Raw genomic sequence first — 27,941 nt, forward strand, 5'->3', positions numbered from 1 at the left:
ACTAGTAATTCTTCCAACTGTTTTACACGTAGTTTTCTTTTCTTACTGCTTTTCCAATTTCAGAGAAGCTACTGGCTACATACCTTGAAGGGACATGCATTTTTACATCTTCTCTCCTCTCTCTGGAGAGGTAACACTGAACAATCCACCAACTGGTGTGCCGGGAGGGAGAAGGAAAAGAAGCTAGAAGCCTGAATAATTCAGACACTCCACGCCCTGAGTCAGGAGCCACGTCTCCCAGCAGGGCCTGCGGTGGGAGGAGTGCAGGCCCTGACGTGGCTTTGGGTCCCCATCTGCTGCTACATTTGAACAGTGTGGCTCTTCAGCTTCTCTTCTTCCTTAGGGTGTGGTTAATCAGAGTAGATACCGCGTAGGGCGGTGGTGAGGTTTAAATAAGATAGCAGAGGTGGGGTGCTTGGCACCTACACATTAGCCTTATTATCAAAGATATTAAGCAAAGCCCTAGCCAGTTTGTCTCAGTGGCTAACGCGTCGGCCTGTGCGTTCGATTCCGGTCAAGGGCACATGCTCCCGTTACGGGCTTGATCCCCAGAAGGGGGTGTGCAGGAGGCAGCCCACCAATGGTTTTTTTCTCGTCATTGATGTTTCTATCTCTCCCTCTCCTTTCTTCTCTGACATCAATAAAAAATAATCTATATAAAAAGATATTCAATAAGTACACATTTCCTGTGTTGTCTGAGGATTCTCCTCCTTTAGGCAGTGACTTGGGCCAAAGCATGGCAGCCTCCTGTCCTGCCTGGTCTCAAACCAACAGCGGGCCAAGCAGTGTCACGGCGCCCTCCTCCTCACCCTTCCTGTCCCCCGGTCTCAGGCATCACCATGGCCTGGACAATTCTTCTCCAAATGTCTGGGCCTGCCTTAGTCTCATCCCTAGAATCTCTGTGCTCAGCACACACAGGTATTTACATCATCAGGAACTTTGGTGTCCCTGGCAGGAAGGTGAAAGAGTAGGCTCTTCCCTCGGCTCCATTGGGGGGTGCAGAGGAGGGAGCCCTGCCATCTACCGAGCTTGGGGAAAGGAGATCCAGGACCACCCGCTGCTCCGGCGGGATCCTCCGGGGCAGGGGGCAGATGGATTCCCGGGTGCTCAGTTATTGTATATTGTATGTTTTTGTGTGCTGCATCAGCCACCCTGCCCGGCTCCCCGCCCGCACCCCGATTGCTGGCTGTTGAGTGGCTCCGCGCTGCCCACCTGTGAACCGCAGCGGCACACACGCTGGAGGAGGAGGCGTAGACGTTCGTGCCGTACACGTGGTACTTGGGGTCCTGGCATCCTGCCGGGCATTTCACAATGAACTCGGGATGGACGATCTTCCCAGCTTTGACATCACAGTTGATCGGAGGCACAGCTGAGAATATAAAATAGGTCCAAATCACACCCTGTGCTCTCAGCTTATACGGGGTGACTCTGTCAGGTCACAGCTATTCATTTAGTTAATCACGAAGAGCCAGAGCCTGGGCTGACCCCAGGTCCCCTCCATGTAATGAAAGCAAAGATGTAATTAGTTAGGACATCCCTCAGACCAGACGAGCAAACGCCGTCCGTTGCATTTAACTGCCGAGAGCAAAAGCAAAAAGCTCATTCCTGTGTTTATCTGGGCAATCAATTAATGGATCCGCGGTCAGGATGGGAGTGATCTTTCCTCCTCTGCCTTCACACTGGTGGGAAGCTGGGAGCTCCCTGCTGAGCACCCGGAAGAAGCTCGTTCACCCCTCCCTCTCCCCCCCCACCCCCCCTCCTGTTTTTGGCTGTGACTGCAGTTGCTGGGCCAGTGCTGTCCAGTGGAGGAGGCCAGTCTCCTGGAGCTAAAAGCTTGCTAGGGGTGCGGCAGGGGGAGGCCCTAGTGGCAGGACCTAAAGGAAGTGCAGCTGCATCTTCCCTGAAAAAGTTTACCTCTCACACAGGGAAAAGATGACACTATACCGATGTCCCCCCCCACCCCTCCTTAAAAATATATATATATTTTTTATTGATTTTTTTTTACAGAGAGGAAGGGAAAGGGATAGAGAGTTAGAAACATCGATGAGAGAGGGATGTGCCCGCAACCAAGGTACATGCCCTTGACCGGAATCGAACCTGGGACCCTTCAGTTTGCAGGCCGATGCTCTATCCACTGAGCCAAACCGGTTTTGGCTTACCAATACCCTTTGAGCTGGGACTGTTTCCCGCTCTGGGCCCATTCTTCAGAGGGGACTTGGAAACGTGAGCACAGTTCAAGGAGTGAGCAAGCTCAGGGGCCTGGAAACAACCAGATGAAGGGCTGGCTGGTGGACATGGGCTGTTTGGCCCTAAGAAAGAATCTGGAAGCCAGTGACGGCTGTCTCCACAGGGAGGACTTCTGTGCGCTGACACCAGGGGGCAGCGTTAGAATGCAAGGGCAGACAGGAGTGGCCAGGAAGAACTCATCTAGTAATAGAACCTGCCCTTGAGGAGTGGGCTGCCCCTTGAGCACTGAATGGGCTGACGTGTGCAAGGAGGGACTGGCCAGTCGAGGAGGGGATTTCCACCGTGGGCAGGAGGTAGAACAAAAGCCCCGCCCAGTGCCAGGAGCCTGTGATTCCATACATGTACCCGGGGTCAGGATCTCGGCCAGGCCACCCACCCGCTAACTGGGTTCCTGAGATGGTCTCAGAGCTGCTAATGGCTTCCAGCTGGAGTCAGAGCACACTGGCTTCCTTAACCCTTCCCTCCCTGAGCGGGGCAGAGAACCGGGTGGTAGGAGACTTACTCTTCTCTCGAACACCCCGCCCTGGCAGTCTGCCGCCCCGGGCTGAGCTTGATCACAGGCTAACACAATCTGCGGTCCCGCTAAGGAGCGGAGCGCTGTGCTTAGAGCAGTTTTGTGGTTTCATCCTTCCCGCCACAGGTTGCCTCCGGAGTTATTTCCTTTTTATCTTTCATTCTTTTAAACCCTGAGACTCAAGGCTGCATTTACTATGTTGAGTCGTAGAGTGTTGAGTTGTTTTTTTGTTAAAAGGCAATTTGGGGGCTGACCAGGCCAGTGTAGTCTCTCCTTGAACTGGTTCGTTGCTTGATCCCCGGGTGTAGCTCAGTGCGTTCAGCTCTCCTCCTGTCTCAGATCACATCCGCACTCCCACATGCACCTCCTCCCGTAGGCGGGAAGAAAAGGAAAGCATTCCTTCCTGGTTCTTATTTAGTTGAAACAGGAGGTGACAAGCTCTATGAACCGGGGTTCAGTTTGGATGTACCTTTGGCTCTCTTAAGATTTTGGGTCTCCTGGCAGGCCAAGCCAGATCTTGGGAAACGGAATAAATGGCCACATCTAGACGCTTACTGTGTGAGCTGTGCATAATGACTAAACCTATTGAAAGGCTTCAGGGAGCACATGGCACATGCAGTGGGATGTCTCCTGAAATAGTTGCTTTAAAAAGATAAGGGGGGAAATGTTCCATGGGAATATTATGCTTCCTGCTAATCAAATTCCCTACCCCTTCCTTTAAGGGGAATTTTAAAAAATTTGTTTGGTCTTGTTTGCACATAGACCTGAGAAGTACCTTAAATAAGATCTGCTCTTTCTGCACCCAGCTGGGTTAGCAAAACTGGTGGACCAGCCCATCCCAGAGGGAGGAAAAATGAAAGCAGGCACCGAGGTTTATGCGCTTTGGAAAAACCAAGGGCAATGGCAAAGTGTAGCTAAAGGTCAGATGTCTGTTGATGTGTACAGAGTGTCAAGCTGGAGAGAGGGAGCTGATTAAAGATGTCAGAGTAATTGTCCATGTCACTGGCAATGAGAGTGTCTAACTCCAGCCGGGAGAAGCAGCCATTTGTCTCTTTGGCAGCTCATGTTGGAGTCTGTGGCGGCCATGGTTTACCTCCTCACAGTCTCCTCACAGTTACTTGTGAAATTGTCTGTTGTCCCATAACCTTCCAAGAACCTTCCATTTTTCTACTTGAAGCACGTATGAAATGACTTGACTTTGCATTTCCTCTGAGTACTTTTGAGCGATTCCATTTTATAGCTTAGGTTTCCCTTGTTTCTTTCTCTTTTGTTGTTTAGGTTCACTTGCATATCTCCCTTCCCTTCTTTGGGTTTTATCCCAAAAGTGCAGAAAATAGTCAAAATTAAGGCAGCTCAAGAAGTATCATTCCCAGGTCTGAAGGGACAGGGAGATATTTGACAGATGTCAAAACAGAGAATCAGGTGCTGGGGATGCTGTGTCCCTGTTGCTAACTCAGGTGAGAACTTAGTAAGAAGCCATAGAAGGGTTTCCTCCCAGGAGCGTTTGGAAACAACAAGAATTGAGTGGACGGTTGCTGGTGGGAGTGAGGGGACCTGGGCTAACGTCACAGAGGTCCTGGGGGAGCCCAGAACTGCTTCACTGGGGCCTTTGCACAGAGACCTGTTCCTTGGCCTCCTGCTCTGCTTCTCCCTCATAGGATTCCTTTAGGTGACCTTGACTTCTCAAGGTCACGGTCACTTTCATGACAGAGCTCACACTGGAGCATCTCAGAATCTGCCAAGGATCCCTTCCCAGTGGCTCTTGGTACCAGCCACATGGAAAAGAGAAGAAGCACTTGCTACCCAGATGGTAAGGACTGTGGGATAGCCTTTAGATGCTACTCATGGTGATAATGTGTCTGTCGCATTGGTCTCCAAGAGTTCCTGGGAAAAGTGGGTATTGCCTGAGCCACTATTTTCATGCAACATTGAGATCTTAAAGGTGGAACTGCAAATGTTTCCGTTCTGCACTGAGTCTCCTGCCGCGTCCAGTAACAGAGGCATTGTTGAGGGGTGTTGCATGCAATCAGCCAGGGATGTAGCAAGCCAAATCAGACTGTGTGCGCTACTTCTTATTTTGCCATTCATCTTTTCAATGGTCCTAGGCAAGCCCGTTGCTTCTGGAAAACACATTTCCTAACCAATTTGAGAAGGCCATTATAAGTTTGCCTCCTGGATGTCAATGAGGAGGAATTATTATAACATAAAAGCACTTATGCATAAACACTTCGGATAGTAAATGGTTCTGTTGGACCATGGTATTCCAATAGAGTAAAATCCCATTTTAAGAGATTTATACAAAAAGTTAGCTTAACAAAATAAAAATGACCATTAAGTAAAATTGGAAAATGCATGCACTCTTCTTGATCCTGAGCTTCAGTGGCCAGATCATGTTAATTCTTCCTTTCTAGTGACTTAGGTCGTAAAGCATTTTCCCTCATTTTTCTTAAGCAGCCTCTGATCACTTTTGATTCAAACAAATTTGAACCTTTGGTCAATGGCTTTTTGCTGCCTTCAGGAAAAATTCCAGAATCCTTAAGGCCTTTCCACATCCCCTCCGTGGAATGTCCCTGTAGGTTTCCGATGAATGCTATCTTGCAGACATGGCTTGTGCATTTCTCACACCTGGAATGCTTTCTCCTTTCATGTGTTTAAATCATAATACATTTTCTGTGTCCCAGTTCCAGTTAATAGTCTACTCATCTACTGGAATATATACTCCATGAGGGCAGGATTTTTGTTTGCTGCTCAAACAAAAATGTATGCCCAGTGGTTGGTGAAACCAGTCCACTAGCAAGTCCTGCTGGTTTTGTTTCCAGATCTGCTATTTCTCTCTTACCTCCACCTTGGTCCAAGTCACTGACATTTCATGTCTAATCTGTTAACCCAATAAACAGCCTCCTGTCTCGTCTTATCCCTTCCATGTTACACATTCTTTGCCTCAGTCCTTTCTCCACTGAACAGCCGGTGTGATGCTTTTAACAGCGTAATCGCATTTCATTGCTCTCCTGCTTAAAACCCCTCATTGGCTTTCTGTGGCCCTCAGGATAATGCCAACGCTCCTTAAGGTGATCTCTAAGGCCTTAAAGGATTTGGTTCCTGAATTTTTCTCTACTTAATCTCCTAATACTGTTACTTGATGATGAAAAGGTGTCCGTCAGCAAAGGCCTGGAAGAAAATCTTCTAAACAGAAGGAAGAGCCAGGGCGAAAACTCTGATGTGGGAACGGGCGTGGTGGTGAAAGAACACAAATCTGCAGGGCTGCACAGAATTCTTTTCAGGAGGGACTTCTCGACAAGCCTACGTGGGGCAGAGGCTGAGCTTCCTGCCTGGAGAAGAGTCTACCCGGAAAATGGGCTTGTTAAATGGGGGAGAGAAGGTTGTGTGTAAAGTGGTGAAGAAGAGAGGGTGAGGGTGTAATGAGGTGCTGGTGGAAGATCTTGTGTTCTGTGAGGTGACTCCTTCTTTTGATCCTTAAAAATCAGAAAGGCCCTAAATATGATAAAATGTTCATTGAAGGGAAGTTTCTCTGAGGAGCTGCTGACGTGGCTGAGTCACAGGGCAGAGCCGGGCAGGAAGGCCATGGGGACACAGGATGGGTGTGGTCGATAAAACTGAGGAGTACATTTCAGATTCCCCATAAACCACAGGGAGAGCTCAGGACTTTTAAGAAGGTTGTAGAATTGGTATTTACACAGATACAACCTGGCATCTGAGGAGCCATGTGGCCAAGCTAATACTGGATGGCCCCACTCTAGATGATGAAACTACAGCTTTGGTTAATGATGGGGCTGGATTTGAACCCAGATATGTCTGATTCTTACACTGTATCGCATTCTCTCCTGAGCCAAGCCTTTGCCAGGAAGATGTGCAGCATGGTGGCGGTGGTGGCGGTGGTGGGGAGGGGTTAAAGAAACATTTTCCCTTGGTCATTAAAGGTTTTCCAAGAAGCATATATATAAGCACCGGTTTGGGGAAAACAGGACACATGATGGGAGTAGCTGATAAAGACAAACCTGGTAAAGCGCACTTGCCTCACCAGATAGCACCACGCCCAGGCTTTACACACTTCAAAGTCTGCTCAGATTAGCCCTTCTAACCAACGTTTTTGTCATGGAAGGATGGCAATGAAGCAGTGATTGGATAACAGAGGTTAACTTTTCTGTAGCAACACACCTTTTGGACAGCTGCAGAAGTTTGTGATTAAAAATATCCTACTTTTAGTTTACCAAGGACAGTGAGACACATTTTTTTCACTTGACCCTTTGAGAACTCTGAGAGGCACACTGTCCTCATTTTCCAGAGAGGTAAGCTGAGTGTTCAAACTCAGGTGCCAATGAAGAGGCAGATTCAGGGATCCTCCAACTCTAAACCAGAAGCTTTGCCAGCTCTCCCTGGCTGCCTCTTTCATAAGTGAAGAGAAGGAGTTAAACTGCTGCTTCCCCACTCTGATGCCCCAGGGCTTGTCTGACTGAAGGTCACTGACAGCCACCAGCAGGTGAATGCAGGATATGTCTTGGAAATAGGTTGTGTGGATGAGTGTTTGTGTCCATGTGTTTTTTTTTGTTTTGTTTTGTTTTGTTTGTTTGGTTTTTTTTTTTTTTTTTTTTTTTTTTTTTTTTTTTTTTTTTGTGTGTGTGTGTGTGTGTGTGTGTGTGTGTGTGTGTGTGTGTATTTCCATCTGTGCATTTATCCCAAATACCTGCAAGGCAACTCTTCTAGTGTAATTTTCCTTAATTGGTTTCCTGTTATTTCTGAGAATTGCTGTGGTAGGATTTACATAACTAAACATCTGTAACACAGAGAGAGTTCACCTCCCTTCTCACCCACGCGTCAGAAGAGGCTGGAGCCCTAACTGGTTTGGCTCAGTGAATAGAGCATAGGTCTGGGGACTGAAGGGTCCCAGGCTTGATTCTGGTCAAGGGCAGATGCCTGGGTTTCGGGCTCAATCCACAGTTAGGGGTGTGCAGGAGACAGCCAATCAAGAATTCTCTCTCATCATTGATGTTTCAATCTCTCTTCCTCTCTCAAATCAATGAAAAAAGAAGAAAAAAGGAGGAAGAGGGGGAAAGGGGAGGGGGGAGAGGGAAGAGGAGGGCTAGAAAGCAAATCCTCGTCTGTTTTCATGGTCTGAGAGGGCACAGGCACCTGCGGGTTACTTATAAGTTGCTACAGCTAACAATATGGGAACCTACTCAAGAAGCCAAATGTATGTTATGCCAAAAATCCCATAACCTCAGAGCTGTATATCTCTTCATTAGCATCCAATACTCGAAACAACCCAGTCCCAGAACAATGGCCTCTCCATGCCTGAGGCAGTACCTCTGGGAATCATCTATCCTTTCAAGGTTGATTGCAAAAATCTTTCCCTGCCTTATAAGGTATTAAGGTTAACTTATTGGAGAGAACTATGTGAATTAAACGTTGTACATTTCACCCCAGGTTAAGACAATTTCAACAGACTTTAAATATAATAAAAATATTTCAGAATGTAGCTTCACTGCCCATGGAGAATAGCTTATTTATCTCACTGATTGTTGTCTTCATCATCTAGATTTTCTGCTTGGAAAACTCTCAGTCCCCACCCTGTAACATGTGGTTTATCACATCACCATATTTTCTAAATCAAATAAGTGGGACTGACTCCAAACTGCCAATTGTCAGGAGCGAAAACATGGGGAAGAACAAAGCTTCTCAGACTGGCATTGCCCAGTCTGAGCCCACCTTCCATCTGCATCTTCCATGACACCCTGGCACTTAAACCAAACCACTCCGCTCACTGTTTCCCCAGGAAACTTCTATGTGTTTCCCATGACATCTGGGCTTAGTGCGCCTAGAGAGCCCCGCCGTCTACCTCCGCCTGTAAAATTCTTCTTCTTTTTCATGTCCTTCCTTGGATGCTCTTTCATGAAACTAGTATGAATCCTGCTGTAGTTTATAGTGGTTTGTTGTTCATTTGTCTATCCATCCAACAAATATCTAATGAGCAATAAGCATATCTTCATGGTGCTTTTGGTTTGGATAGGAAGACAGACTGTAAAAGAGATCTTACAATAATCCGTAATAAGTATATAGTAGAGGAAATGTAATACACACAGGAGCCATCTTAACTAGTTTTGTATGTGTGTGTTGGCATTTGGAGTTGGGTCCAGGAAGGCTTTCCTTTGCTTACATTTATTTTATCTTCTATAAGGTTGGATGTCCACTGATCCAATCTTGGATGGAGTTAATAACCACAGCTCTCACCTGTGTAACGCTAGCTCATCTGAACCAAGGCCATTGCATCCGGACTCTTCAAGGGCTTCCTTACAAGTAGAAAAGCCACTGAGGGTATTTTACAGTTTAATAGATTTTCCCCTCTCTAGCACACTCTGCGATGCAGCGATTGTTCTGGAGTTAGTGGTTGGCATAATTTACGTGGAAATGTCCGATGGGTCTATTACAATATGTGCTGAGAGGCTCTGACGTGGGTAATCTACACTTAACTGAAGTTAATCTACACTTAACTGAAGTTAATTCTTAAAATCAATTTCACTTAAGTGTAGATTAAATTCTTAAAATCCATGAGGTGTCATGCCTGCCATAGGGCTAGGAACACACCTAAACCCTTCAGTCATTATTTGTAGCCTTCAGCAATGAAGAGAAATGCAGCCACATTTTGGTCATTTGTTCCAAACTGCTTGGGCGGGTTAGGCTGACTGAATCCGCCATGGAGCTGCCTCTGGGGAAGGTCAGATCTGTGGCTCCATAGCAGCAGGAAATTGAGAGCCTTGGAAAGTCACCTCTGAAAACAAACTTGATAAAACTCATTCCGTTCAGTGAGGTAAACTTTCCCATGGGCTATACAACAGGTTAATTTATGAAGACATTAATTTATTCTTATTCCCCCTCCTCCTTTATTATTCTAAGATGGTAGGCAGGCTTTTGTGATCTCAGGGACCTCCCTGAACGTTCTAGATTGCATAAGACATCTAGGGGCTGGGGTAGAGAAGGAGGAAGTCCTGTAGTGTTGGAATTTGACCTTTTCCACCCCGACAGTTGGCAATTTGGAGTCAGTCACACTTGATTTGATTTATAAAATATGGTGATGTGATAAGCCACATGCGATGGAGTAAAAGTGTACCCATTGTAACTGTATATGTGAAAACGGAACAGTAGCTTGGAATGAATGGTCATACACCACTGGGAGTAGAGCTGTAAGAAGGCATCCCTTTTTTCATCTTTGCTTTTCCCTTTTTGAAACCCCCATGCTGGATTATTTTCAACGTATACTACCATCTGGGTCCTAAAGGCCCCCACTAGGGCCATGAGAAGACCAAATAATGGAAAGAAGGAAAAGGTGATGACAAGAAAAAGAAGAAATAGGGAGGAGAGAAAGAGACAATTACCTAAAACAGCAGTGATCCCATGGGTAGGCAGAATAGATACACCAGTGTGGCATATGGTCTCATCCTGGCTTCTCCCTTTCCCATTATCTCCACGTCTCTTCTGCTTTATTTCCTATTCAGTTAGCCCTTGGTCATCCAACGCCTTCATCTGACTCCAGGCAACAGGCATTCCATTCCTTGTCCTGGCTCACTGGGAGGAGGCACTGGGGAAAGTGTCTAGGGTTGATCCCCTCATGGACCTGAGTTTCAAATCTGGCTCTGCCAGTTGGCTGGACCAGCAGATCCTCAAGAGCTGAGAGCAGTGCCACATGTGTAGCAAGGGTCAGTAAATTATCCACTGACCCAAGCCCTCAAACTGCCTCCTCCTCATCATGTTACCTCCTGTCTCCTGGGTGGAGAAGACTTTTGGTCTGGAACAAGTGCTGGTGCAAATTGAGGCTGGCTAGAAGAGGTCAGAGGATACTGAAGAGAACCTGTCCACACTAATGTTCACACTCCTGATCTTGATTCTCTCTAGTCCTCAAATTTTACTGGGCGTTGGAGAGCTTGTTAAAACAGATTGCTGCCCTCTCTCCTTTCCAGAGTTTTGGATTCGGGGGTCTGGGGTAGGTTCCAGGCGAGGCTGATGCTGATCCAGGAACATCCCCTGAGAACCACTGACCTAGTCCGTTTCACACTGAAGCCAAAGTGATTTGTTTAAATCCCTGCTTTTATGCTGTTGCTTTTCTGCTCAAAACCCGTTAGTGATCCTTGTAAGGTATATTTTGAAGTGTCAACTGTAAGAGTAAAATGATCCGTAAATATTCCCTCCAGAAGGAGTCAGAGGTGTCTAGGTTTACCAGAGACAACTGCGAGGTGTGTGTATCTCTCAAGGAGATAAGAGAAATTGTAATCGTTTTGTTTCCCATTTTACTGTAATAAACACAAGAAATTTGTGTGACATTCTTGGTAGACACTTACATTCCACCAGCGTGTAAACCTGAAATGCTTTTGTTCTCATTCTGTTCTCTTTATGTGTTGGTACAAAGCATTTTTTTGTTGTTGTTGCCAAGATTGATCTTTTTCTCTCTAACACAACCCTAGTCACTAAACCACTGTGTCAAGCTAGGCTAATACAATTAGATTATCCATCCCCTCAAACCCCCTACCCTGAAATCTGGGATTAACTGAGAGACATGGTCTGCAGAGAGAGAGAGAGAGGCAGTGAGACAGATACACACAGAGAAGCAGAGGTGCCGATTTGTGAGGGCTTTACATCTGGGGACAGTCCCAGTGAGGTCCAGCTGTTGTCTCTGCCTTGGATTCTGCAAGCGACCCGACATCCTGCCCAAATCCCTTTATTGCTTAAGCAAATTGGCCTTGGATTTCTGCTAATTCCATCCGAAGTAACCTTCACTGAGATACTCCCTGATGAAGTCCAGATTCCTGGACACAGTAACAAAGATCTGCAGGATCTGGTGCCTGCTTACCCCTCCATCCCTTATCTGAACACACTTACCTCCTACTCTCTATTTCAGTCATACTTAGCTCTTTCTATTCTTCAAGATTTGAGCATGCTGTCTTCTCCCCTCTTGTAACACTCTTTTCTCCTTATTGTCCGGCCAATTTCTATTTGGCCTTCCAAGATACACAGCTTCTTCTCTAGAGTCTCAAAGCGCCTTTAAAAGTCTGAGCACTTACAGAAGACATCCTCATTGTCTATTGACTTGTCTCTCTTCCTCCCTCGATTTTGAGCTCTCTTAGGACAAAGACTGAGTCTCCATGGCTGTCCTCTAAACACAACACCTGAGCTTGGCTGGCACCTGATAAATGCTTGTCAAATGAGTGAACGAGGTGCTCCTTGTCATCTGTCACTTACCCATTGGCAGATTGATAACACGGAGTAGAAAAAAATGAAAATTACTTTGGCCCCAAGCTATAGACTATAATTTGGAACTAACAACTCCTGAGGTGAAGAATCAGATATCACCATGGTTTGGGAATATCCCATTACCTTCATTGTATCTCCAACCCTTCCCCCCCCCCCCTTTATTTAATGATTGTGCCAGAGTTTCTAATTAGAGAAAAGGGCCTCATGCACTTATTGATTCAAATGTTCTGCATTTGAATCACAGAGGAGATTTTGAGAATAAGGGTAGAATTCAGCATATCAGAAATTCAATCCATCTGAGATCTCTCAAAGAGGTTTGCCCTTGGGTCATCTAGCACAGACTTTCTTAGTCACTGAAAGCGTTGTCATGGTAATCATGAGGCCTTTCCTGATTCTGTATATGAGTTAATGAAGATACTGGAAACAACCCAAAGGAATTGATACTTGGGTGTGCATTTGTCTCCATATTAACCCAATCATTGTTTTGAACGCACATCTGCCCCCGGGGCCGATTCTCTTGGCTCTGGGTCCTGACAGGAATAAATAAACAACAGATTCCTTTTTAGTATTTCAGGCGAGGAGGCTGTGGATGGCTGCCCTTTTGGTCTCATTTCAACAGGAAATCCCACATGGAGGTTATAAAGGAGCAGAAGAAAAAAAGAATGGTGCATGAAGCAAATCCCTTTCTTTTATTTCAAATTATTAATGTTACTGATTTTAAGGCACCAAAATGCAATGCCCGTGAAGACGTTTCAGTTGGAGAGCCCAGAACATTGATGATATCCCAAGCCTTTATTCTATGGTCCTTTCTACATATACCGTAACTTGAGCCTCCATCAAGCCCACCAATCTTGCTCCAGGTTCCTCAGTGTGCTCACAGCGTCTGAGTGTGAGATTTCCCATTGAGAGGGCAGGGCGGGGCGAGGATAAACTCCTGACTCCACTGTGGGGCAGGGCGGAGTTATCCTCCATTTGTGTAACTGGACCCTAACCCTCACCCAACCAATCAGGGTCAGCGAAAGCAGTGACATCACCACTGGAGTAAAGCCCAGGGGCTTGGAGAAATTCGCTCTCTCTTCCGCCATGCTGCCGGCGTGAGTGGGACAGAGCCCATGCTAACATGGAAAAGGCTCTTTTGTTTATTGCATCGGACTCGGCTCCTTGGTGGTCCTTGGGGATCACGAAGTTTGGGCGTAAAACCATCTATGTCCTGTCCTACGTATCTCCCAGCATCCATTCTCCTAGCAGTGCAGATGCTTGCCAGCAAGACGTTTCCCATCCTCCCTTAGTGATGGCCGAGGGTCTTTCAGTAGAAGTGGCATTTTGACTTTTTGGACTCATCTTTAAAGGGAGTGGATGTGTTCCCTTCTTTCTCCCTTCTCACTGGCTGAAATGTGAGTGATGGGTGGAGCCGGGCTAGACATTGTAGACAATGAGGGGGGAGCCACTCGGAGGAAGGCAGAGTAACAAGACAGAGGCGTCTGGGTCCTTGAAGATGGTAAGATTTCTCTGAAAGCCCAGACTGACTTGTTTTTGTCTTATTGAAGCAGAAACTGTTATTTTGGATGTTCTGTTATCTGATCTTAACTAATATACCACCCACAATGAGATTTATTTTTCCCCTTCCCATGGGGGGAGTGTGAAACCCACGGGCTCTTCTGAGAAACGTACCTTTGGATTCCAGGCCGTGGGCAGGTTTGCTGGACCTTTGCATTAGCCAGACTGAATTTTCTGGTATGGTGATGAAGACATCATTTCAATGGCAGGAAAATACCTTCTCACAATAGCCGTAGCGATATTGTATTGCCTGGTCTTTGTGTATTTTGGATTTTTCTGGTATAGAAAACGTATCTTTCACCCTAACCTTAGGATTCCTGTCTCTCATGCTTTTCGGAATGGGATAAGTGATAAATAAGAATCATTGCTAATTAGTCTGAGCCCAGAGTAGATGAAGTACAAGACAAAGAAAAAAAAACAACGTTCCAAATTATCTGAACAAAAAACACGTAACAACCCTCCTCATGGAGACACAAGCCTTATGTGAGTGAGGAATTGCAGCTTTACTTACTGAATTTAGGCCTTTTAATCTTCTTGGTCGTTTCTTTATTTGAGTGTATTCCAGTCACCAGCAAAACTACATGAAGAAAACACAAAATAACTCATCAATATTAGTTCACCTCAACACTTTCTCAGTCTTGATCCTGATAGTTGCTTAGGTCACATATTAAAATATTCTCATTAGTTAAACTAATTTCCCCTGATATTAAGGTGAGGAAATAAGACATATCTTTTGTATACGTGGCCTCCTGGAGGAAAGGTTTTCAGAAATACTTTTCAGATGCCTAGCCTTCGTTGTCTTTAAATGTCACCACACCAATCCTACCATCTCCGTTTTGCAAAGGAGGGAATGTGGTTTGCTTGGCCCTAAGAATGGGTGATAGAGGTACATGAGCTCCAGACCCTTCTTGTGTTCTTTCCTCTTGTCACAATGAGTTTCCAAATGGTCAGAGAATGGCATGCTTGTGTGCATGTACGCGTGCACGCACCATAGATTTAGGGTGGTGAGTGGAGGGGATATGTAAAAAGCCCCAGAGAAGGGCTCTCTGGGAAAGGAAGACAAGGAAAAGGTGACAAGGAAAAGGAGTAGAGAGGGGCTGTAAGATCTGAGGTGTGATGTGTGTTCCCCAGGTGGTCCCTCCAGCAGCACAGGGCTCTGCACCCACCATGAAGGACACCTGCAGATGCTGGAGCTGCCTCAGAAACAGGAGCAGAGCTGCAAGCAGCATTTGGATGCTGTTCTCCTTTGGGAAGTGTAACAGTAGGGGAAGTAGGGGGACCTCTTTATCATTTAAAATTTAAAGTCACATTACCAGTTCGAGCCTTGTGTTTTTAAAAAATAACATTGACCGATTTTTAAAAATCTTTATTGTTCACATTATTACAGATGTTCCAATCCCCCCCCAGCTCCCCTCCACCCGATTATCACCCCACTCCAGGCTGTCCCCCCCACCCCACTGTCCTTGTCCAATCTCTGCACGCCAACAACCCTTTCCCCTTAAGAATTGTCAGTCCGCTCCCTTTCCATGCCCCTAATTCTATTACATTCACCAGCTCTGTTCATCAGATTTTTTTTTTATTCATTTGATTTTTAGTTTCACTTGTTGATAGATATGTATTTGTTTTTCACCTCTCTAGTTGTGGAACTTCCACTCAGCTAGCTTTCCCACGGTTCTGGATGGTGGTAGTTCTGCCTTTTAGTTGTAATTTTGATGTGATGGTGAGAGGCAGCAAGTATAGGTGTTTACCTATGCCGCCATCTTGGTTCTCCTCAATTTTTTTTTTTATTACTAAAAGAATACATAGATTCCTTGCAGAAAAATGTAAAAAAACACAAAAAACAGAACAGAAAACATGGATGAACACAAACATATATTATCAGTCTTTTTCTATATGTATATATGTATTCATATAGGTACTTTTAAACAAATATTTGATCATGCTCATACTGTTTCCAATGTTTTAGAACTTATGTGTATTAAGAATATATGCGGACTTTTTTTGTCATTAAATGTTACTGTTAAAATAACTTTAACTGCCTGTAAATATATGTATTGGTGCTCCTCCAGGGAGCACACCCATGCCATTGCCTCCCCTCTCTCCTTCCCCTATAGGAACTTATCCCCTAACCTCTAAGGGTCCCCAGGAGACTTGCAAACAGAGGAGCAATGGGCAGTGGCAGCTCGTCCTGGGCTAACCTCCTGAACCTGTCTCCGAGGCCCTTTCTCTGACTTCCCAGTGAGCCAAAACAGCCCAGCCTAAGAATATTTTTGCTGCAGTCAATGAATTCTTGCTTGCTTTCTACAAAAAAAGTGTGTATGTGTGTATATTATATATATAATATGTACTATATGCATATATCATAATTTAGGCAATTTCCAATTTAACACGAGTAGCTCCATCTTTGTACTGATCTATTATCATTTCCTTAAAACAAACCTCCAAATAGGATTTCTTGCCTGAAAGCTATGCCCTCTTAAGATTTTTTATTTATTGAGGTATATTGTGATTTTTTTTTTATTGGCAAAATTCTCACTACCCTGTATGTAATTCTACCAGTAATGTTTTTCCTTTCAAAGGGTCAGTCTGTTTTCTATTCTTCTTTTCTCTCCAGGCATTCTTTCACTCCAAGGTAGTGCTGCTTTAACTTCCCTCTCTTTCAACCACTTTTCTGAGAAACCCGCTTTCTAGATAGAGTTGGGACTCTGAGGTGAACATTGAGGCAACAGACTAACCAAAACAGGCGTTTTCCTTTCTAGTTTTTATGTTTGTTTTTTCACAGAACACAGAGGCTTGATTTAGGCATAAATGGACTTAGAAATTCTTGAATTGGAAACTGTCTTTAAGGTAAAAAAGGAGGCAATGTCCCCAAGTTTGTTCTGGGGACTTTATTTATATTTATCTTATGATTCTCTAGCTACTCTGCCAATGATGCAGCCACTGAATTATCCCCAGTTTTGACAACCAGCATTAGCCAAGGTCGGGACAGATGACATACCATGTCCTGTACAAACAGAAACATGAAAGAGAATTCAGTGGCAGCCCCAGGTCTAGCCAAGCAGAATGAAAGCAGACACTTGTAGGTGTTATTTACTTCTGGGGTTTGGGTGTGTGTGAGCGTCCTGCAAGTTTCATTTTTCATAGTAGCCTCTGTGTCATTTAACACTGCAGAGACCACATTTTCATTTTATAGACAAAAATAAATAACTAGAATCCTTGAAATTAAAAAAAGTACTAAATATATAGAAAATAAATGACACAAGGTAAGTTGATGGAATAAGTGACACAGTAATAAATGTGAGTATCCATTTTGTGGAAAACCAAATCCTGTCCTGGGCTTGAGTGTCTATGGCAAGTGGTGTACATAAGCTCTGGTATCATTAGGACTATAAATATTTCAGTAATACCCCCTCACCCGCATTTGCTCACCCACGACCCTCCAGGCTGAAAACAGCCCTGCTTCATCAAGTCATTAATCACTTTCCGTGGGTCACAGAGGCCATCCCCTCGTGAGACTTGTTAATTAAAGCTCCCAGAGGTCACTTCTCCAGGAGGGCTGGGCAGTAAGGCTGCAAATGTGCTTGTGCCCTGCGGCGAGTCTTCATTCCTCATCAGTAAGACTCCTCTTGCTAAAACGAAATGCTGCATCGGGTGTTGAACTTGGGTGAGAGAAAAATCAGCCGTGTTCCTTTTCTCAGGAAGCCAGTCAGAGGTGGAGATGGCTGGTGCACACTTCAGAGTACAAAGCGAAATACGGGCTTGAAAGCCAGGCCCTCCGCGGGGAGTAGTCAGTCATCTGGCTAGTGAGGCCATTAGCGTCTCGAAGCCTCGAGGAAAGGATGTCTAGATGCCAAAGTTCCAAGGCAGTCATGGCCTTAGAAACATTCATAGTCTTTGTCCTAGAATATATACCCCTAGGAACATAGCCCACGTTATAGACAACAATTAATGTAAACAATGTTCATTATAGCATGACTTCCGGTGATGATCTGGAAATAATGAGATACTGGAAATGTTCCAACAACAGGAACATCATAAGGTTTATTACAAATGATATGTAGAGGATTAAAGGACGTGGGACAGGCTCAGCCCTCGCCTTAAGAGTAATTCTGACAAAATAAGAATATATGTAGAGAAATAACTGGAACAAATATAACAAATGCTAATAAGGATGTAATTATAATTTCTATCTTACCTATATTGCTTCTCATGTATATTCTATGTCTTATATTGATTATGCTTCTCTTACATTTAGAAAAAGCCAGCAGAGTTGTTTTTTAACTTGGTCATATTGAAATCATATATCTTCACAGTAATGAGAAATGCTTTCTAAAACCATTGACAGAGTTCATGGGAACTTGTGTTCCAGTTTTCTTGTCAGTAATAAGTTACAATCAGAATCCGTTTACTTTCAAGGAAAGTCATGAAGGGCCAGGACATCTGGTCAGTGGTCACATCAGAAAGCACCTACTGAATACTTAGCATAGGTCTGGGACTTTTAAAGAAGGGCCTCATTCTAGCCCACACACTGCTGGACCCTGAGGTTACTAACTTGGGGAGTGTTGACAAGGACCCTCTCCTTGATAAAATGGTAGTCAGATTCCTCTAAGCCCTCCCCTCAACTATGCTTTGACCTTGGGCTTGAGTGTCCACCTTTGTTGGACCTGCGTTGCCCAGTTTTAACAGGAATCCTGTTTAGAGAGAACCCTTTCCACTCCCCGGAAACCTGACCACCCTGTGGCCTTTAGCAGGAATCCTGTCAAGTTGCTTCAGCAAGAGCCCCCGGACTCTTAGAGATTTCTATCCACTGACGCCTGCAGCCTCCTCCTTGGTTGTGAAGCCCCACTTTCATTGTTGTCTTTGGAATTGAGCCCAGTTCTATACTGTCCTTTTTTCCTGATTATAGTCTGTTTTTACCACTTTAACCACTGTCCAGCTCTGGTCCTCTTTACCACTGTCCACAATGCCTTCCTGAAAACTGATTTAAAAAGCAGATCATTTTAAAGACATTCACATTTCCCACATGCTTTAATTTGGGGTTATGTACTCAGTGAAACATCCAGCATCAAATAAATCAGAGCTTCATAGCAAAGACAGGACACCCTGCTCTACAATCATATAAATCACAAAATTACGTTTCAAGTCATAAAATAACAATGCTGGGAGGAGCTTTGGAGGCCATCTCTTTATTTTACAGAAAAGGGTGTATTCTTTGGTTAAAGCTACAGTTCTTTGGGGACAGAAATTGGAACCAGAATGCAGGTATGCTGGCCACAGCCTTTGCCTCTTCCTCTACTTGCTCCTCCTCATAAGTGCAAAGACAAAAAAAAAAAAAAAAAAAGGTTGTTTTTAGTAATAAAGTTGTTTCATATAAGGATGAAGTAAGTCCTGTCAGGATATCATCGTCTCATGTGTTGTGGCTGATAATCAATTAGTAGCTCAGCTGCTGAGAGTCCCTGCTGGGGGCTTATCCATAAGAACATGGGGAGAAACACCTATGCCATTAGCTTCTGTCTTGGCAAAGGGACTCCTCTCGGACAGTGGTGAATGCCACACACTGACCTAGCGAGGACCATCTGCCTGCCAACACCAGCACTGTCATTCCCTAGAAACGTGGCAGGAACACGTGGCTTGCATTTCGGCACTGGCAGCTGTAGATCAGTGGGCAGTTGGTGAAGCTGCTCTCCTGCGGGCCTAGCATATGAGAAGATACACCTCATCTGAATTTGGACTTTCTCTCTTTCATCTCGCCTTGCCTAGAAAAACAGTGCCATTAATCCATCACTGCTTTGGAGTATTTTCTTTCTTAATTGGCTCATTGAGAGGTGTTATCCTGTGTGCTGCTGGCTTCTGAAATTTTTGCAGCAAACCTGTGTTGAATACATTGCTGGCAAAGACATGATCAACATCTCTGGTCATAATTTGTCACCCAACACAAAACGGGCAGGTTTGGACTCTGCTGCCTTAAAAATCTGGCATCCCGTAGGACAGTGGTCGGCAAACTGTGGCTGGCGGAGCCACATACAGCTCACGAGCCGCGGTTTGCCGCTCTGTTGACTAATGAGTTTGCCGACCACTGCCTTAGGAGAAGAATTTATGTAGCAGTGTTCCTTGAGGGCCTATCTGGTGTGCTCAGCACTGGAAATGCAACATGAGCAAGACACCGCTTTTTGGAGAACCAGACTGATGGCCAGGCGAATGACACACAGATATGAGGAGGTTCTTTATGGGGCATGGAACAGACATGTAAATATCTGTGTTTTCTATGGTCTTAGGCGACCCTGCTAGCGGTTCTCAACCTGTGGATCAAGATTATAGAGAACCGCTGCTGTAGAGCCTAAGACCATTGGAAAACACAGATATTTACATTAGGATTCATAACAAAAGCAAAATTACAGCTATGAAGTAGCAACGAAAATAATTTTATGGTTGGGGGTCACCACAACATGAGGAACTGCATTAAAGGGACGCAGCATTAGAAAGGCTGAGAACCACTGCTCTATCTGAAATATTTGTCCGTTGCTGAAGAATATAATACATACAGAGATGTGTGTACGCAATACATAGAGACATTCTAATGTAATGGATGTACTTACTGTACATAAAAATATATTTACACATACGCCCTGAACTTGATCTACACTTAGCATTCTCACTTGGACTTCTCTCCAAAAGGTTTACCATAAAGCGATGCTCTGTGCTGTTTATATGCTTTTCTTGGCAGGATTTCTTTGGACCTTAGGAGAATGTTAACAGAGTATCCAGATACACATATAAAAGTACTTACCGAGGAACATTTCAATAACAGATGCCTTCATAGTGAGGACAACAATCCCCATAAATCTCCCAATGGCACCCTGGAGGGGAGGAAACAATAACACCATCACATCTCAGCCAGAGTTCTGAGCTGGAGGCACTGGAGTGTGGGGCAAGGCTGTTCGCGCTGCATTGCCCTCTGGAGTCTTAGGATTTAGCTGCAAGTTCCTATAAGAGGTCATGCAGATGGTTAGTGGCCAATGCGCTGGTACCCAGAGAGTCTGTTCTCACTGAGAAAACCGGTTCCAGCCACCAGCATTCTGCCCTTCAGAGACCTGGTCTTTGCTTAGAACTAACGAGGAAACAACTTGACAATTTCAAGAGCAAGTTGCTAACCAGCAACAATATGGCCTTATGGTTATGTGTGGGGTTTTTTTTTGGTGTGTGTGTGGTTTTTTTTGTTTGTTTTTTGCAGTATTTTTCTCTTAAATTTTTTATTGTGGTAAGATACACAAACATAAAATTTACTATCTTGCTGAAGCCGGTTTGGCTCAATGGTAGAGCATCGGTCTGCAGACTGAAAGGTCCCGGGTTCGATTCCAGTCAAGGGCATGTACATTGGTTGCGGGCACATCCCTGGTAGCGGGTGTGCAAGAGGTAGTTGGTCGATGTTTCTCTCTCATCGATATTTCTAGCTCTCAATCTCTCTCCCTTCCTCTCTGTAAAAAGTCAATAAAATATATTAAAAAAAATTTACTATCTTAACCATTGTTAAGTATTATAAACTCATTCCTATTGTGCCATCATCACCTCCATCCATCTCCAGAACTCTTCTTGTCTTCTAAAACTGAAGCCCTCTGCCATTAAAAGCTAACTCCCCATCCTCCTGCTTTCCCAGCCCTGGCCATCACCATTCTGCTTTCCATCTCTGCCGTTTTAACTACTCTAAGTACCTCATGTAAGTGCAACCATATAGTATTTATCTTTTTGTGACTGGCCTGTTTCTAATAGTGTAATATTCTCAGGACTCTTCCACATTGTACTACATGTCAGAAGTTCCTTCCTTTTTTTTTTTTTTTTAAATATATTTTATTGATTTTACACAGAGAGGAACTGAGAGGGACAGAGAGTTAGAAACATCAATGAGAGCGAATCATCGATCAGCTGCCTCTTGCACACTCCCCACTGGGGATGTGCCCGCAACCAAGGTACATGCCCTTGACCGGAATCGAACCCGGGACCCTTCAGTCCTTAGGCAGACGCTCTATCCACTGAGCCAAACCGGTCCCGGCAGAAGTTCCTTCCTTTTTAAGGCTGAATAATATTCCTCTGTGTGTATATATACCCCATTTTTAAATTTATTTCTCAGTTGATCATTCATCAGTCCATGGACACTCAAGCTATGCTATGAACACGGGTGTGCATTGTTCTCTTTGAGTCCCTGTCCAGAATGGGATTGCTAGATTATATGGTAATTCTATTTTTAATTTTTTGAGGAAACGTCATATGTTTTCTAGAGTGGCGGTACAATTTTACAATCCCACTAACAATGCACGTGGGTTCCAAATCTCACATCCTCACCAAGCACTTGTTATTCTCTGTTTCCTTTGCTAGTATTCATTCTAATGGGTATGAGGTGGCATCTCATTGTGGTTTTGATTTGCACTTCCCTAACGATTACTGACATTGAACATCTTTTCACGTCCTTGTTGGCCATTGGTATTCTTTGGAGAAATGTCAGTTCAAGTACTTTGCCCAGTTTTTAATCATTTTGTTGTTGAATTTTAGTTATCTATACAATCTGGATAATAATCCCTTATCAGATATATGATCTGTAAACATTCTCTCCCATTCTGTGTTGCTTTTTTACTCTGTTGCCATGGTCTTTTGATGCAAAACAATTTTTAATTTTTATGCAGTCCAATTCATCTATTTTTTATTGTCTATGCGTGTTATGTCTAAGAAGTTTTTGCCAGATCCAGTTGCTGTGAAGCTTTTGTCCTATGTTTTCTTCTAAGAATTTTTTCATTTTTTGGTTTCATATTTAGATCTTTGATTCATTAGGGTTAATTTTTGTATATTGTGTTGGGCGAGGGTCCAAAGCTATTCTTTTGCATGTGGATATCCATTTGGCTCAGCACCATTTGTTGAAGCAACTGTCTTTGCACCTTGTCAAAAACTGCGTGGCCATGTACATGAGGGTTAGTTTTTGGACTTTACTCAATTCCATTTGTTTGTATGTGTGTCTCTATGCCAGTACCACACTGTTATGGTTACTGTAGCTTTGTAGTCAGTTATAAAAAATCAGGAACAGTCCTTCAGCTCTCCTCTTCTTCTTCAAGAATGCTTTGGCTATTGCGGTCCTTTGAGATTCCGTATAAATATTTGGATGGGTTTTTCTATTGCTTCAAAAAACACCATTGGGATTTTGATAGGTTTTGCATTGAATTTGTAGACAGTTTTGGGTGCTATTGATAGCTTAACAATATTAAGTCTTCTAATTTGTAAACATGGGATATGTACCCATTTATTTATGTCTTTTTAGTTTATTTGAGCAATGTTTTGTAGTTTTCATTGTACAAGAATTTTACCATCTTGGTTAGGTTAATTTTTAAGTCTTTTTTTTATGTAAATGGAATTGTTTCTTAAATTTTTTTTTGAATTGTTCATAGAAAGGCAACTGAATTTTGTGTGTTAACTTGGTAATCTGCTACTTGGCTGAACTTAGTTATTAGTTCTAATTGATGGAATATAATCTTGTTATGGGATCTTTAGGATTTTCTGCATATAAGATCATATGTTTGTAAACAGGATAATTTTAATTCTTCCTTTTCAGTTTGGTTGCCTTTTTCTTTTTCTTGCCTAATTTCTCTGGCTAGATCTTTCAATACTATGTTGAGTACTGATTCCATCTCCTTACTACTCATAGATCTATTTAGATTTTTTTATTTCTTTATGAATTAGTTTTGGTAGGTTTTGTGTTTCTAGGAATTTGTTAATTTATCCAATTTGTTTCTGTAAAATTGTTCGTAGTACTCTCTTAATTCAATTAATTCTTTTTAACTCAATAACAGTTATTGCTTCAGGGAAACAGAACTGGGTAAGTGGTGATCAGAGATGGGACTGAGTTTACAGTTCTGTTCTATTTAAATCTTTACCCTGTGCATATATGTTAATAAATCAGAAATTAATAAGATGATCTCTTGGGAAGATTTACCATTTACAGACGATATTGATATCAAATAGAGGTCATAGTCATCTCCTAAGCCACTCCTTATTCCTTGCTTTCTTTGCTGAAGGTCACCCTTCAGTTGGAAAGAATCAACTTCCTAAAGCTCAGGTCTGATTATGTATTCATCCTCTCAGAACTTTTTCTCTCAGTCCCCTCATTTTGTACAGAATAAAACCCAAACCCCTTAGTGAGGCACTAAAGACTTTTCATGAAATGGTCTAACTTGCCTTTCAAACCATCTCACAGCAATTCTCTTCTATAATCCTCCCCTCTGACCCCCACACCCCAGGCTCTTGTTTTTTCTCTACCGACTGCAAATAGGGCTCATGCTCTTATTATTGTTCTGGCTGGAATGCCTCACCTTACCACTCTTTACCTGCCTCCCACAACTATCCATCTTTCAAGGTTCAACTTATAGACCACTTCTTCTATATAAACTTCTTGTCTCCTAAAGTCAAAATTCATCTTTAATCACACATCTATTTAATCCTTCAGAAAAACAATCTCTGTGCATACTCTGGGCAAGGTAGACGGGAGTAAGATGCAAGTCCTATCATCAAGTTGCCTTGAGTCTTTTAGAGCAGTGTTTTTCAACCTTTTTTGGGCAAAGGCACACTTGTTTCATGAAAAAAAATCACGAGGCACACCACCATTAGAAAATGTTAAAAAATTTAACTCTGTGCCTATATTGACTATATATAAAGTAATTCTCTTGAATAGGAATCAAATAAACACAAAGAAAGTATTTTATAATTTCTTTATTATGAAATATTAAGTAAACAAAATAGTGAAAAATTATAAAATTCTTGTCTTGTCTGCACCTACGGCACACCAGGCAACATCTCGTGGCACACTAGTGTGCCGCGGAACAGCGGTTGAAAAACGCTGTTTTAGAGGGAGATTGGTGCACTCATCATAATGAACATTAATTGGGCACATACCAAGTGCCAGTCATATATTAATACACAGTCTTCACAACAACCTGGTCAGGTAGGGGTTTCTCTTGCCTTAGTTTTAGAGGTAAGGAACTGGAGACACACATAGGTGAAGTACTTTGCCCACGGTTACCTACAAGGCTGGAAAGAAGAGAAGCTGGAATTCAAATCAGAGTCCAGAGGCCCTGCATTTGCATCCCACCACTTGCCATAGCTGTTTCATAACAAGCAAGACATTTCCCTCACCTACATTCTGATTTCATTGGTCTGAGTTGATATCAATATTGCTTTCAAGCTCCCCAGTGACTCCACTGTGCAGTCAGATAAGAGCTTCTGCTGTAGAGGTTACAGTGATGGCAAAAAGTGCGGGTGGTCAGATAGGCCTGGGGTGTGGGGATTGGAAGAGACTTGGATTAATTTACCTAGCAAGTTGAAAAACAATGATTTGTGAAGAAGAGACAGGACGCAGGGGACAGAGCAACTTCAGGAGCTGGGAGCTGCTCGGCCAGGCTGGGAGAAGAATCAGCCTGGTAGAGAGCAAAGAAGGGGCCATGTAGGCCTTGAATGTCATTCCTGAAGAATGTGGAATTGGTCCTTTAGGCTATCGGTAGACACTGGAGGCTTAAACATGATTTTTGCATTCATCGTTTTTAATAAGCCCCTTAGAGGCTTACTTGAGCCACTCGGTTGCAGAAAATACGTCCTGGTGGATGTGTAGAATTTATATATTGCTGATGTTTGCCTGATCTACGATGCTGCATGGGAGCACCTAGCAATACTCTTTGTCCACGAGGCAGACAAATCTGAGATCCATCTGGAAGCATTTAATGTTTCTGAGAGGCTTGTGCTGTATTTCTAAAATGCCAAAACTCCCTTGAGGACAGCCATCTCTGAACGGGGAGTGGCCACATCTGCGGTCTTGCTTTCCTCATCCCTGCCTGATGCGAGGCCTCGGCTGCTTGTCTGTGGGCGTGAGTCTATCTGGTGAAGATGGAACAAGGAAGGCTGGTACTCGGAGGGGCCTTTACAATGTGGAGATGGCCTCCATCTGCTGAGAAACTTTACACACACCACATTGCTCTGCGCTGGGACTGAAACACCACATTTCCTATTGCCATGACACCAGTGGTGGCTATTATACCCCCCCCCCCCCCCCCCCCCGGAATTCTATGACGAAGAGAGTGAGCTAGAGAGAGGACAGTGGTTGTTCTTTCCTTCCTTCTTTTTCTTCTCTTTCTAGTTGCTTCCTTCTTTTATCTTAAAGAAAGGCCAAGAGCAAAGTGCAAGCCAACTAGGCAGGAAGGCAAAGGAAATGTCGCCTCTTCTCAATATGTTGGTGCCTGAAGATGCACCAGGCTATGGATGGAAGGAAGATGTGCTCTGAGATCTCAGGCTTGAGCCCACCAGCACAGGGCCTCCTTGTCCAAGGGATTGGGACTAGTTCAAGGTGGGCATGTCCCGAGCTGTGTCAGGATGGAAGTACTTGACTCCCATGTTTTTCAGGGAGAGGTTACCTCTGAGGTTGGGAATGGATGGGGGCCAGTTTGCTCTAGGTCTGTTGGCAGCCATCTCCTCACCAGGTCAGTCCTCAGACAGGTTAGTCTGAGGCCAACACAGAGAGGAGGCGGGGGGTGGGGGGGGGGAGGGGGGGGGGGGGGGGGGGGTGCTCAGTGAGTGGCGGAGAAATGGAGCTGGAGCACTCCACTGTCTGCGCCTGGAGGATGCTGCAACAATGAACTTCCCTTTCAGTTGGACTTGTAGCTCCAAGATTATCCCTGACCGCTCCCTACTTTCCAATGCCTGTCCACACAGAGCACACAGGTTTATACCAGTCTGTAGAGTGTTTCCTGAACAGTTCTCTTGCCTGGACCTCCTGAGACCTCCTGAAGTAGAATGGACACTATTTCTACAGTCTGAGCAGTAAATTCCCCTAAGGTCACACAGCCCAGATCTCTATATTAACCTTGTGCTCTTTTCACTATATTGAGCACCTCATGTGACTGGTATTATAAATTCCAAATAGTTTCATGATTTATGGTATAACATTACTATAAAATGGAAATTCCACTTACTCTTCCCTTTTAAAAGCCTAGTTGCATCTGTAACTTTAATCTCACAAGACTTCTGAAGGGCCTCATGCTCAGATGCAGAGAAAACACGCGATGAAGTTCAGTGACTAAGCTGGACACTTAATGGCCTGGCAAAAAAAAAAAAAAGATAACTTAGGCCAATCAAGATCTCCCTTGGGATTTTGGAAGCAAAACACTGAAAGCCTTGAAAATGGTGGGAGCCAAGCTGGAGGCCATATGGGGCCCTGAGGAAGATGTGGAAGATGAGGACAGAGTGAGATGGAGAGGAGCAGAGGGAGCAGATGCCTCCGTTCCTGGCCACTCCCCAAGTCCCGTTTCCAGGGAAGGAGGTCCAGCTGGCCCTGGTCTCCTGTGCATGACAGGGATGTTGCTGGGCCCTTCTGTGCCAGCCAGTGTGAGTTTCTGTGCCTGGAAGCTTTGATTGCTGTTTTACTTATCTCCCGTTTCCCTGAAATGATTAGTAGTAAAATGAAAACAATTAAAATGGGAAGGGCGTGTGTACTTGTCTTTTGGTGGCATCGAGGCAGGAGTGGGAGAAGCTGTATCTGACGCTGGAGCTAGCTCAGAGAAGAAGAATCTCATGAGCTGTGGCAGCCACTGAGGAGGAGAAGCAGCCTGTATACCTGGAGCACTCGGGGAGGCAAACAGGGAGAGCGTGACCCTGAAATTAATGCTGTAAGAATGTCACTGTGGAGTCCCTGATGTGTCTATGGTCAAGGTCCATAGGGTTTGTTTGTTTATTTATTTATTTATTTATTTATTTATTTATTTTCGTCACCTGAGGATAGTTTTCCATTGATTTTTAGAGAGAGGGAAAGAGAAAGGGAAAGACAGAGAGAAACATCGATGTGAGAGAACTACATCGACTGGTTGCCTCCTGCACAAGCTCTGACCAGGGGCCCAGGCCAGCGAGGAGCCTGCAACTGAGGTACATGCCTCCTTGACCAGAATCGAACCTGGGACCCTTCAGTCTGCAGATCTGTTCCCTATGCACTGAGCCCAACTAGTTAGGGGGCCATTCGGGGTGCTTTTGCCACTCCCGTCCCCCACCTCCAGGAAATTTTTGGAAATGTTTGGAGACATTTTTGCTTATCATAATTTCGGGTCGGGGATACTACTGGCCTTTAAGTGGGTAGAGGCCAGGGATGCTGCTAAACATCCCACAATGCACAGCACAGCCCTCACAACCAAGAATTACCCAGTGCGACATGCTAAGAGCATCAGAAATGACAAACTCTGATTTAGACCATTGCTTATTTCCCCAAGTATTTACATATATAAAAAAAGAATGTGCTAGCCATTTCCCACATGTATTACAGGTCATTGCCTTGATGACTAACATGTGATCTCCT

General features: G+C 44.2%; 1 protein-coding gene across 4 annotated transcripts in view; it reads right to left on the minus strand.

Annotated features, from left to right (window-relative positions):
- Positions 1–27,941, minus strand: part of VIT (vitrin) — an 84,307-nt gene that overhangs the window by 47,220 nt on the left and 9,146 nt on the right. For 3 of the 4 annotated variants that reach the window (XM_036434763.2, XM_045580524.1, XM_045580525.1), the window contains exons 2-4: positions 20,364–20,433; positions 14,088–14,153; positions 1,213–1,369 (exon numbers count right to left, since the gene is read on the minus strand). In XM_036434763.2, the coding sequence (XP_036290656.1) occupies positions 1,213–1,369; positions 14,088–14,153; positions 20,364–20,415 (275 nt within the window). In that variant the 5' untranslated portion in view covers positions 20,416–20,433. Of the gene's footprint in view, positions 1–1,212; positions 1,370–14,087; positions 14,154–20,363; positions 20,436–27,941 lie in introns of all 4 variants that reach the window. The other variant, XM_045580523.1, reaches the window with a different exon arrangement.

Source organism: Pipistrellus kuhlii, unplaced genomic scaffold, assembly GCF_014108245.1.
Source record: "Pipistrellus kuhlii isolate mPipKuh1 unplaced genomic scaffold, mPipKuh1.p scaffold_m20_p_13, whole genome shotgun sequence".
NCBI lineage: Eukaryota > Metazoa > Chordata > Mammalia > Chiroptera > Vespertilionidae > Pipistrellus > Pipistrellus kuhlii.